General features: G+C 37.4%; 2 protein-coding genes across 2 annotated transcripts; one reads left to right on the top strand and one right to left on the bottom strand.

The window, feature by feature from the left end:
- Window positions 1-791: 791 nt before the first annotated feature.
- On the top strand, window positions 792-1,721 carry LOC124959770 (olfactory receptor 4A47-like). Its single transcript, XM_047518153.1, has one exon. It carries the CDS (start codon window positions 792-794, stop codon window positions 1,719-1,721), a length of 930 nt encoding a protein of 309 aa, XP_047374109.1.
- Window positions 1,722-9,540: 7,819 nt separating this feature from the next.
- LOC124959327 (olfactory receptor 4C3-like) lies at window positions 9,541-10,449 on the bottom strand. Its single transcript, XM_047517855.1, has one exon. The coding sequence runs from the start codon at window positions 10,447-10,449 to the stop codon at window positions 9,541-9,543; it is 909 nt and encodes a 302-aa protein (XP_047373811.1).
- Window positions 10,450-12,725: the final 2,276 nt, after the last annotated feature.

Here is a 12,725-nt window from a genome sequence, read left to right as displayed (position 1 = left end):
TTTCCTTGAAGTAACTATAGCTAAAAATACAAACATTGAAAGGTGATTCTGGTGAGGGCTCAGAAAGGAAAGAGGAGAGCTGTAGAGAAGTCATTCTTGTATCAGAAATCATAAACATGGTGAGCACAATGTGCCTAGATATATGAATGCTAAGATGTTTGTGACCGATTGTACAATGGATGTGTATTGGTGTATTGGAAAGTGGGGGAAGGGCAATCAATCACTCTTAGCAACTAAAACAGTGACTTTGTGTCTATGATCATACAATAGTAATTTATTTTACTCTCTCTCATTATGCAGATTGCCTTAAGGGTATCTCAGGTATTACACCTGAGACTCTTGCAGCATCTACCCATTGACTTAATACATGTGCATCTTTTCATGGAATTCCTTTTTCATTCATATTGTTATGTCACTTCTCACTTAAACTCATCGTTAAGTATGGCTTCTTCTGGGAAGCCTTCCCAGATTCCAGGAGGCTTAACAATTCCACCTCTGTGGAACCATAATATAGCATGAGTGAACATGTTTATAATGATTCTTATTAAATTTGTCTTTAACTGCATGAATTCATCCTTATGTATCAAATCATGTAGATCAGAGAATCCTACATTATTAAACTTGGTAAATCAGATATCTACAGCAGGTAGATGGATGCAAATAGATGCTTCTTACATATATTTTAGACAATGAATGGATAAAGATCAAGATTATAATACTTCTAAGGATGCTTCCATTGCTTTGTAGGTAAACTTCCTTAATACCTGGAATAAGCATCAATGAAAGAATAGATGGAACACAGGAGCAATACAACTTACTTTGTCCTCTTGGGCCTCACACAGAATCCAAAGGAGCAGAAAGTACTTTTTGTTATGTTCTTGCTCATCTACATCCTAACCATGGTGGGAAATCTGCTCATTGTTATGACCATAACCTTCAGTAAGACCCTGGGTTCACCAATGTACTTCTTTCTTGCTAGCTTATCATTTATGGATGCCATTTATTCATCAGTTTTCTCTCCCAAGTTGATTTCTGATTTGTTCTTTGGGGAAAATACCATATCCTTCAAGCTTTGCATGACTCAACTCTTTACAGAACACTTTTTTGGTGGATCAGAGGTCTTTCTTCTGTTGGCAATGGCTTATGACAGCTATGTGGCCATCTGTAAGCCTTTGCATTATTTAATTATTATGAGGCCATGGGTGTGTGTTGTGCTGCTGGTAGTGTCCTGGGTTGGAGGCTTTCTGCACTCTGTAATTCAGCTAAGCACCATTTACGGGCTCCCATTCTGTGGCCCCAATGTCATTGATCATTTCCTATGTGACATGTACCCCTTATTGCAACTTGTCTGTATTGACGCCTATGTCATTGGCCTCTTGGTGATGGCCAATGGGGGCCTCATCTGCACAACTGTGTTTCTGCTCTTACTCTTGTCTTATGTGGTCATCTTTCACTCTCTGAAGAACCTGAGTCAGGAAGGGAGGCGGAAGGCTCTCTCCACCTGTGGCTCCCACATCACGGTGGTTGTCCTATTCTTTGTTCCCTGTATTTTCATGTATGCAAGACCAGCTAAGACTTTCCCCATTGACAAGTCATTGAGTGTGTTTTACACAGTCATAACCCCCATGCTGAACCCCATGATCTATACTCTGAGAAACTCAGAGATGACAAACGCTATGAAGAAACTCTGTGGAGGAAAAATCACATCAGGTAGGAAATGAGTGAGTTGCCGACTATGGGGAGAGTCATTTCAGTATAAATCTGTATCCTTAGAGCATATAAGGTTTCTAAAAACTAACACTAAATTCCCTTTTCTTCAAAAGCATTTCTGGTAAGTATAATTAAAGAACAAAACATGAATTTGTGCCATGAATTAAGTTCCCTGCTATAATGTAAGCTCTGTAATGTTTTGTTTATCACTGGACCACTGTAATGCACATATAGTAAGGAGTCCATAAATAAGATGCAATAAATTAATGAATGAAATTTTTGAGACACTGCAATGGTTTAGTTTCTCTATTAATTTTATTCCTTACTTTGTCACTCTTGTCTTACATTTAGATTTTTTATTCTTTTAATTATAGTAGTTAAGTATAAAAATGCTATATAAACTCTCATTTTATTTGAAAGCAGTTATGTCACATGTGTAAATTTTATAGAATAATTTTCCTTCTATAATAAAAATGGAAAATGTAATAGATGGTGATTTTAAAAGTAAACCAATACAGTATGGTAAGACTGTAGAATAAATCTACCTATCCCAGAGTGTCTCAGTGCAACTCTCAGGTGCATACACCTTGCTGTGCTTCTAAGATTCTTCAAGAAATCTTATCCTTTGTGCCAATGAAGGCGAACTGGGAGGACATTATGCTAAATGGTATAGGTCAGACTTAGAAAGACAAATACCGCACCCTGTCATGTATATGTGGAATCAAAAAGAGACTCCAAGCAGAGAGCAGAATGGGAGCTGTCATGGGCAGGAGGGAGAAGAACTGAGATGCTTGTTAAAGAGTACAAAACGCTATTATGTAGGATAAATGATTTCTGGTGTCTAATGTGTAGTGTGGTAACTATCATCAATAACCCCGCATTGCCCTTGGCACTTGACATGAAGGTAGATTTTTAGTGTTCTCACTACAAAAAAATTCATGAAAAAGTTTGCACCATGAGTGTCAATGATGTGTTAATTAGCTTTATTTTGGTGGCTATTTCACAATGTATTCATATATCAAAATATCATGTTGTACACCATAAGTATGTATGATTCCTATTTGTCAACTTATCCTATGTGTGTGTGTGTGTGTGTGTGTGTGTGTGTGTGTGTGTGAGTAGATTTGTTTTAAGCAAGCAGAACACAGATTTATTGAAAAGGAAAGAGAGTATAACACTCCCTAAAGTCCAATGGAGAGTGCTGAGATACATTTGGGAAAAAAAAAAAAAAAAAAAAACACCGATACTATTACTGCTAAAAATATGACTACCCATCAATGCAATTTACCATTTCTTTGTAGTTATTTTTACCTATAAAGTCTATTCCAGAAAGATCCCCACTTTACTTAGGTTGTCTGTTTCTCTTTGCAGTTATGTCATAAACTTTATGAAGAGTGTGCTCATTTGGAGGTTGGTTTTCCAGTTTAGGAATGGCTTCTTTTTCTCTGTCTCTATACTAAATGACATTAGTATACTTATTGGTATACTTTCAATGATATTGGCACTTCTTGCTGTCAATATTCTAACACTGTTAATTTCTTTTTCTTGTTGAGTTGGTTTGGCTGCTATATACAGTATAATATGAAATAATGGTGATGACAACTAAAATTATCTTAATTTCTATTTTATTGTTTTTGTTAAAATAGGTACATGGTATCTCAAAGTACCATCTTAACAGTTATATATGTGCTTACCCAATTTTATCTTTATATGTATTAATATAATCAATTATATCATAGAATTTCAGTGTAGTAAATTATCTGTTTGTTAACTATGCTAGTGTAGTGTTACATGACTTTCTTGTACAAATGGATTCTTGTGATTTTTAAAAATGATTTCTATATTGATTTTATTAGTAAAAATAATAGAGATTTATATCTGTGAAACATTTTTTTTGCATTTTATATACTAAACTGTAGCCAATCACCTTTTTCAAAGTTTTTTTAGTTGTAGATGGACACAATACCTTTATTTTATTTATTTATTTTTATGTGGTGCTGAGGATCAAACCCAGTGCCTCACACATGCTAGGCAAGTGCTCTATCACTGAGCTACCACTCCAGCCCCAAAACACCTTTTAATAAGTTCATCTCCAATTTTTTTTATTTCTTTCATACTTTATGTTAGCACATTTGATTATTTGACATGATACATATTTTACTCTTAAATTTTTATTGGTCTATTTTCTGTTTAGAACTTAAGTGTACTGATAGATCTTAGCACATATGATGGTTCTGGACACAATAAATAATTGTTGATTAAATGCCTTATAGAACGAATTAGTTTTACTCTTCAAAATGTTTCATTTTCTGACACAATTTAAAAAGCATTGGATAATATTTCTTGGAAGGTTTGTAAGTCAAATAAAGTACATAGACTCAAGCAGTTGTTCCAATTGTGGTGAAAAGCTGTGTTCACAAAAAGAATTACAAAAGAAAGTTCATAGCAGATTTTTCATTATAGATAAATCCTGGAAACAACCCAAATGTTTCCCCAAAGTACATGGATAAACAATTTGTCTAATATTCACATAGTGGAATATTACTCAGCAATAAAAATAAATGAAATCTTCTCAAATTTTAAAAAAAATCAAGTACAGATTTATTAAATGAGTATCATTTTTTTCAGGACTTGTGGATTACTGTGGGATGTTTTGTTTTGTTTTGTTTTGGTAAAGGGGATTGAATTTAGGGGAACTCAACCACTAAACCACAACCCCAGTTCTATTTTGTTTTTTATTTAGAGACAGGGTCTCACTGAGTTGCTTAGTACCTTGCTTTGGCTGAGAGGCTGTCTTTGAACTCAATCCTCCTGCTTCAGCCTCCCATGCCTGGTTACTGTGGTTTTTGAAAGGGATTTCTATACTGGTTTTTCTTAGTAAAAATAATAGAGATTTATATATGTGCAACCTTTTCGGTGGAACTTAGGAACCCTTTACAAGGTCATGATCTTGAGAGAGCATCCATGCCAGAAACCAAATTTGAGACCTGTGACCTGTGCTCACCTGTGGTAGATAAAATCAGTGGATGGATATGACAAGACCTTCAGACCTGTTTGCATAAATGGAACAAACAGTATCTTGCAAGTCTTTTACTTTTTGCTGTATTTTTAGTTCAACACACACACACACACACACACACACACACACACACACATATGTATTTGTGTAAAAATTTTTTAAGTTTGGCTGAAATTCCTGGATACCATTTGCCCACGTTTCCCAGGTATTCACATTTTTCTACACTTGCCTTTTCTTTTTAGTTTTCTCCCTTTGTGAATTTGTGTATATGAATATATGTATATTATTGTAGAGATATGCAAATGTAATTTTCACCTACCCATTTTCTCTTTCATATACGTGTATGAACTTATCGCTATTATATTCTGAAAGGTTCAGAATAAGTTGTAAACGTGATTACCTTTCAGTCTTAAAACTTCTAAGCATTTCCAAAAAGCAAAAAATTTTATTAATGACAGCGGCACTATGATCAAAGTTAAAAAAAAAAAAAAAAAACTGAAAAACTACTGTCATACAATCTAATTTCCTTACTGTTATATCACCAATTACTCCAATAATGCCTTCTTTGTAGGAAAAGAGATTCCAAGGTCACACATTGCATTTTCCTGTCCTACACTCAGCATGGCTTCATTTCATATGAAAGTATTCCTGCGTCTTTCTTCCTATTTTCTAACATCTATTATTTTGTTGAAGATATTGTCCATTCCTATTTGTGTTTGTTCACTGTTTCTTTATGTTTAGATTCAGTTTATGCCTTTGGCTGGAATAGCTTGCAAGGGACCCAGAATCCTTAGATACCTTACCAGGAGTCACTTGCAGCTGAGAGATCCATTACTTGCAATGTTATGTTTCTTTTTTTGGTTATGGTGGTATCCCCTGTAATGGTGTCCTCATTGTAACACTCAAAGTTACTGCTTATAATACCTTGGGGGACAACTCATATCTAAAAAATAAAATTTGTATTTCTCTTAATATTGTGCAGTAAGAAAGAAACTTCGCTTGAAGAATGAGAGGTAAAAAAAGAAGTTTTAAGTTCCTTGCCAGTGGCCATAGAATAGTTGTAGAAGAAAAATCTCAAACATAGGATTCTCTTTGTACTCACCATTATATTTTCCACAGCACTTCAAAATCTGGAGATTTAGGTTATTTCTACTCTTTATTCTTTCATTTCCTTTTTCTATGTCAGGGAAAGGAACTAACATTTGTAGCTCTTCTATCACTAGTCAGCTACTATTGTTTTCATGTGCACTCTCCTTTACTGGGGTATAACCTAGGGAATGAAATAACCATGCGTGGACAAGGAAACGGAGCATCTGAAATGTATGTTTGACCAGGATGCCTTGTAAGTCAAACAAAGAAATAATTTTGTCCATGGTCTAGTTTCCATCTTTCAGGCTAGCAGAGGCTTAACCACGGATGTAGATGAAGTCAACATTATGACAACAGTAATAATTCAAAATAAAGGGGTCCTGCAGCTGATGTGTTGAGAGAGAGGTAATGGAGCAATGGAGCGACCAGCCTCAACTAGGAGAAGCAGTCAGAGTGAGCACAGATGCTATTAAATACGCAGGCACAGAAGGAATTCATTGGCTCAGGAGTCGGGCATCATCAGAATTTCTTCATCTTGAAGGAGGGGGAACAATCACCATTTTCTACCTCTAACAAATTGCTATTCTGACCTAGAGCATTATAGTTTATGCTTGTTTTTCCACTTCATTATGATGTCATATATGAATTATATTTTTAAAATTAAGATACAAAATCAAATGTAATAGACTCCTGTGCTACTTTTCTTAACCAAAAAAAAATAAATAAAAAGATTATGAATTTGATAGTATTCTCCCATTCCTTTCTTTTTAAAAACAGCACCTGTCTTTGCAAACATAAGTATCTGCACACATGCACACATAGAGACAAGGTAATAATGGTGTTTAGTGGTTTCTGTTTCCATAAAAGCTGACATACTAGGTACCTCAATATTCAACTCACCTTTTCACTCAATATTAAGTTCTTCAGACAAATCTTTATTGGTAGATGGAGATTCAGCTTCTCTCTTTTAACTGGTGTACATTCATCCATCATATCTGCCATATTTTATTGAAGTCTTCTCTACTTGATTGATTCTATGTATTATTACAAAGGATTCCTTATGAATATTTTGTTTCCATGGGTACATTCATGAGTTTCTCTAAATGAACAACTGAAAGCGAACCAAATGGTTTGTTTTTTAGCTTGAATAAATGCCACAAAGTAGCTTTCCATGGTGACCATTTCACCAGCAGTGTGAGAGAGTCTACCCCTTCTCATTTAGCAACATTGATAATGTCAGGTGTTTAGTCTTTGCCACGCTAATATGTAATGATGGAATTTCCTGGTTATGATAATTTGCCATTTTCCTGATTTCTACCAAGCTAGTCATCTTTTAAAATGTTAATATCAACTGTAAATTTTTTCTTCATACATTTCCCTGTTAATCTATTGATTGTTTAACTTTTCTTCTTACTTTTAGAAGCGATTTTTGCATTCTGCCTTTTAGGCAGTTATATAGATTACAAATATATCCTCCCAAGAAGTGATTGCTCTTTTAACTTTCTATGATGTCTTATTATTCAAAAGCAGTTTGTTTATTAAATAGCCTCAATTATTGATCCATTTTTATCTCATTCACAAAGCATTTTATAAGCTACATCATAAATATATTCTCAAATATTATCTTCTGACAATTTTTAAAAGGAATTTTTGAGTTTGGGGTTTTTATTCTGGAATTTATTTTCAAAGTTCTGTAAAGTAAGAACCTAATTTTATTTTAAGTCCCTCAAAGAACTCCACATTTGCTTACATGACTGAGTCCAAATTCCCACTTCAGTGTATTTCTATATGAAGGGAATTCAAGGTCTAACTTGTACCTAGATATTATCAATTACCCTTCCTAAAGGTGACAAAGTAAAAGAAGACAATAACTATCTTGCCTAAAAGTTCTGCAACTGTTTCTTTTTGGGGGAGGGGGATGGGGTACGAGGGATTGAACTCAGGTGCACTCGACCACTGAACCACAGTCTCAGCACTATTTTGTATTTTATTTAGAGACTATTTTGTATTTTATTTTGTATTTTATTTAGGTTTCACTGAATTGCTTAGGGTCTCACTTTTGCTGAGGCTGACATTAATTCTCCTGCTCAGTCTCCCAAGCACCTGGGATTACAGGCATGTGCCTTCATGCTGGGCCTGCAACTGTTTTTCATAGACACAGAAACTTAAGGATAAAGCAAGAGCTATTTCATTTTTTAATTTTTTTTATTTGTTCTAATTAGTTACACATGACAATAGAATGCACTTATAACTTCTCATTCTTCTGGTTGTACATGATATAGAATCACATTGGCCACGTAGTCATACATGTACATAGGGTAATAATGTCCTATTCATTCTACTATCCTTCCTATTCCTATACCCCCTCCCCTCCCCTTACTCCCCTCTACCTAAAGTAACTCTATTCTTCCCTAGTCCCTCCCCCTTATTGTGAATTAGGATCCACATATCTGAGAGAACATTCTTCGGCCTTTGGTTCTTTGGGATTGGCTTATTTTGCTTAGCATGATATTCTCCAGCTCAATTCATTTGCTTGCAAATGTCACAATCTCATTCTTCTTTAAGGTTGAGTAATATTTCATTGTGTATATATATAACACATTTTCTTCATCCGCTCATATGCTGAAAGACACCTAGGTTGGTTCCACAGTTTATTGTGAGTTGAAATGCTAAAAACATGGATGTGATTGTGTCACTGTAGTTTGCTGATTTTAAGTCCTTTAGGTATAAACCAAGAGTTGGAGAACTAGGTCAAATGGTGGTTCCATTTCACGTTTTCTGAGGAAACTTCCATACTAGTTGCACTAATCATTCTATAATAGTTGCACTAATTTGCAGTCCCACCAGCAATTTATGAATGTACCTTTTTCCCCACATCCTCACCAACAATTATTGTTGCTTGTGTTCTTGATAATTGTCATTCTGACTGGAGTGAGATAAAATCTTAGAGTAGTTTTGATTTGCATTTCTCTAATTGCTAGAGATGTTGAACATTTTTTTCATATATTTGTTGATCAATTTTATTCTTCTGTGAAGTGTCTGTTCAGTTCCTTATCTACGAAGACTGCCTTATCAAACACATGAATCTGAAATATCTCCACTTTGACTTTATAGACAGGCATCAAAGACTTTGAAGAAATCTGACACCTCCTTTAGACCACGCCTCAGGTTCAGGTTCAGACTCTGGTTGATCTGCCTGCAGGGCCTGGCTCTCAAGCAACAGCTACACTGCTGAAGTCACAAACAGTGACAGGGAGGGACAGAGGCCAGGCCTGGGTGCACATGAGGCTGAAGACATGGATAAGCATGAAGGTATTAAATTACATCTTGCCTCTCCTTATGGCTCACTTAATTATCACACAGACTCAGAGGATATCAACACAGATTCCTCTTTAAAGACGATGCATCAAAATAACTGACTGTGAGCTTCAAAACCAGACAACCTTGATTAATCAATTAACCACATCAAACAACACCAATTTCTTCATTTATAAAGTGTGAATAGTAACAACTTAGGACGTATGAATTCCATAGAGCTATTTTATAATTATGCAATACAAGTGTAAAGGTCAAATAAATCATGAACGTCTATGAAGAAGAAGGAATGTACATGATAGAATAAGATGATATGCAATAGTAAAAATGAAAGTCTCAGTTGTTTTATTTGCAGAAATAATGTCACTTGTATTCCTGACTTACCGCTCACCATCCCCCGCAATGTCTTACAGTGTGAAGAGCTTTCTCATGGCAGCTTTTACCTCCTCATTCCTCAGGGTGTAAATGAGTGGATTCAGCATAGGTGTCAGAATCCCATAGAATACTGTCACGTGCTTGTCTATGGACAAAGTGGATGATGGGCGCATGTAAATAAATATACAGGGCACAAAGAACAAGGCCACCACCATGAAGTGGATCCCACAGGTGGAGAGGGCTTTGCGTCTCCCCTCTGCACTCTGGGACCTCAAGGAGCACAGGATCACCACGTAGGAGGCAGCCAGCATGAGGAAGTTCAGCAGGCAGATCACACCACTGTTGGCCACCACCAGCAGACCAATGGCACCTGTGTTGGCGCAGGCCAGCTCCAGCAAAGGGTACAAGTCACACACAAAGTGATCGATCACGTTGGACCCACAGAAGGGCAGCCGAAGGACCAGGAGGAGCTGCACTGAGGAATGCAGGAAGCCCCCCAGCCAAGTCACCCCCACCAGCATGGCGCAGAGCTGCCTGGTCATGAGAGCTGTGTAGTGCAGAGGCTTGCAGATGGCCACATAGCGGTCATAGGCCATCACCGTGAGCAGGATGATCTCAACGCCTCCCAAAAAGTGGGCTCCAAAGAGTTGAGCCATGCAGCCCTCATAGGAGACGGTTGTCCCCTGATACAAGGAGTCAGCGATGAGTTTGGGGGCCAGAGAAGAAGAATAACAGGTGTCAATAAAGGATAGGTTAGCCAGGAAAAAATACATAGGAGTAGCCAGGGTGGAACTGGAGGCAAGAGTAACCACAATGAGCACATTACCACCAACCGTGGCCACGTAAATTATCAGGAAGACCACAAAGAGAGTTCTTTGCACCTCTGGCTTCTCTGAGAGTCCCAGCATGAAGAATTCTGTAATATTGTGAGATGTTCCCATGGAGTCCAAGGACGCTGAGAACACAGGCGCAGTACTGCCTGTAATGTCAAAAAGCACAAGTGAGAGAATTAATTCCAGGGGTGGGATTGTGACAAGCTTCCCTCTGGCAAAGCCATTTCCCTGTCCCTCTTAACCCTCCTCTGTTCCAAAGATCTTATACCAATTGATTCTGCTAACCACAACATGTGAGCCTGTCTGGTAACGTTAACATTTCTAGGCACTAGATGTTCGAGTCATTAACTGAAAATAATAACTGGATTGTTTTAGTAATTGTTATTACAGCTGAGATTGGACATTCAACAGACATCAAGTTTCTGATTGAAACTGGGGTGCATCTCTGACCATTTTCAGCACAAATAAGTTGGCATTTGAGAAAACCATGAATATTCAGGATTTCCTGAAATCCCTACCCTTGTGGTCTGTACCATTTGAATTAAAGTTTTCTTCTCGGACTTCATAAAAAGTGTAGCTAAGCTGTGAGGTGGTGTCTCCAATGGCAACACAAATTGATGTAAATCAAACTGAAAGAGAATGAGGTGAAAATGACTTGGTTGCCAAGGGAGACTGGCCCTGCTCACCACTTTCTTTGCTTATTTCCTCCCTTTCTGTCCCCATGCAGGGCACAGCATCATGTCTAGGAAGCAGCCTGATTTGCTCTTCCACCTTGATTGTCACCATCATCACCACCATGGGCAACAGCTTTTTCTGTGGCCTAAGGAGCCAGGACCCAGGTGTCTACATTCAGGACTCAGCAGATGTTCATGTGAGTGTATTTCATCAGAAATATAAAAAATTTCCTACCACACATCCTCACACAGAACCCAAGAATACAGAGAAAATTTAATAATCATGATGAGTATATAGTAGTACACCCAAATAATCAGTTTACATTCAAAGAGATAAAAATGATAAGCTGATAATATCTCTAGAATTCAAATTCAAATCCTTAGGAGTATGAAATAAAGCATTTGTTAAAACCTGGTTAAAAAAAAAAAAAAAAAGGAAGTCTCCTGTTTCAGGGATTGTAGAAAAACAAAATTATCTGCAGAACATGATGAGAATTTTAGCAAAATCATTCAATTGCATTTTAACTTAGGTTGAATTTTTCTTTTATTAAATTTTAAAAGTAATTTGTAGAAAACTTACAATGATTGGATCTGAGGATACCAAGAGGTCTCCAGAATATCCTTACAGCCCAGTATCATCCTGTGATGTGCTTAAAAGGTCATTGAGATCAACTTCAAGTTTTTGACCCCAAATTTCACTGTTTCGTTTTATAAAATATTAGTTGAGATTTAACTTTTTTTTATATTGAGGCAAAACACAGACTAGGCAGTTGCTATTCACTGAAGAAATTAATCTAAAAAGTTTTTTAAATAGAACTAGGTGAAAACAAGCAGCCAGGAATTCTTCCCATTATCCATTTCCCTTTGATTTGCTGAAGAACACAATGATGTGTAAAATCATCTTTCCCAATTGCCTCCATTGAATGGTGTATTCGAGAGTCTGAAAGATGAAGCACAGCTGTTCTGAAGTTGCATGGGTGCTCTGGGGCAGAAGCAGGCCCAGCACCCAGGCCACTCTTCACTCCAATCTGTGCCCTTTGTAATGTAGCCACCAGGTCCACTGTCTGCTTTGGCAAGTTGCCGGACTTTGGCAAGTCAAAAAGGCATAGCTATCAATGCCCCGGGTCAAAAGCCTGGCTTGCTAGCTTGGCTCTCTGTGAAGAATAGTCATCAGCATAGTCATCAGTCTCAGAGAAACTCTCTCTCCTCCCACTGAAGACTGTCATTTATAAAACTAGGGGTCACTGGCACTGTACACTCTCTGCCGCTCTGAGGAATATGAATTCTCTGCTCTGGAAAGAGCATGTGCTCATGCAGTGCTGGAAGCAGCTTCTGCCTGTCCATAGGTTGGAACAATATGGATGCACCATTAATTGGTCCCCGAGAACACACGGGGTCTCTCGGGGAAGCAACTTCCATTCTGCCTCTTGAAAATACCCAGTGTCCTTCTAGTGTCTAGAGGTAAAGTCCACAAAGTGCCAGGAAGAAAAGGAGTTAGCATATTTCAGGAACTGAGAGTGGAGGGTCAGCAATTTTAGAGAAACCACTGACCTAATATGACAAAATTAGCAGCATTTGTTGCACATCCTGTCCTAGGCACAGGCCAGGCCCTTCTGCATGCACCATCTCTGTCATCTCCCCCCACAAAGCTGAGAGACAAGGCTCACTGTCAGTTGTCCCCATCACTACCGTGTGGTGTGCTAAAGATCA

Source organism: Sciurus carolinensis, chromosome 11, assembly GCF_902686445.1.
Source record: "Sciurus carolinensis chromosome 11, mSciCar1.2, whole genome shotgun sequence".
In the NCBI taxonomy this organism is placed as follows: Eukaryota; Metazoa; Chordata; class Mammalia; order Rodentia; family Sciuridae; genus Sciurus; species Sciurus carolinensis.
This window is presented reverse-complemented; position numbering and strand designations above follow the sequence as displayed.

Coding starts and splice junctions, on each gene's coding strand:
- LOC124959770 (XM_047518153.1), top strand. CDS start 792: ATGGAACACAGGAGCAATACAACTTACTTTGTCCTCTTGGGCCTCACA.
- LOC124959327 (XM_047517855.1), bottom strand. CDS start 10,449: ATGGGAACATCTCACAATATTACAGAATTCTTCATGCTGGGACTCTCA.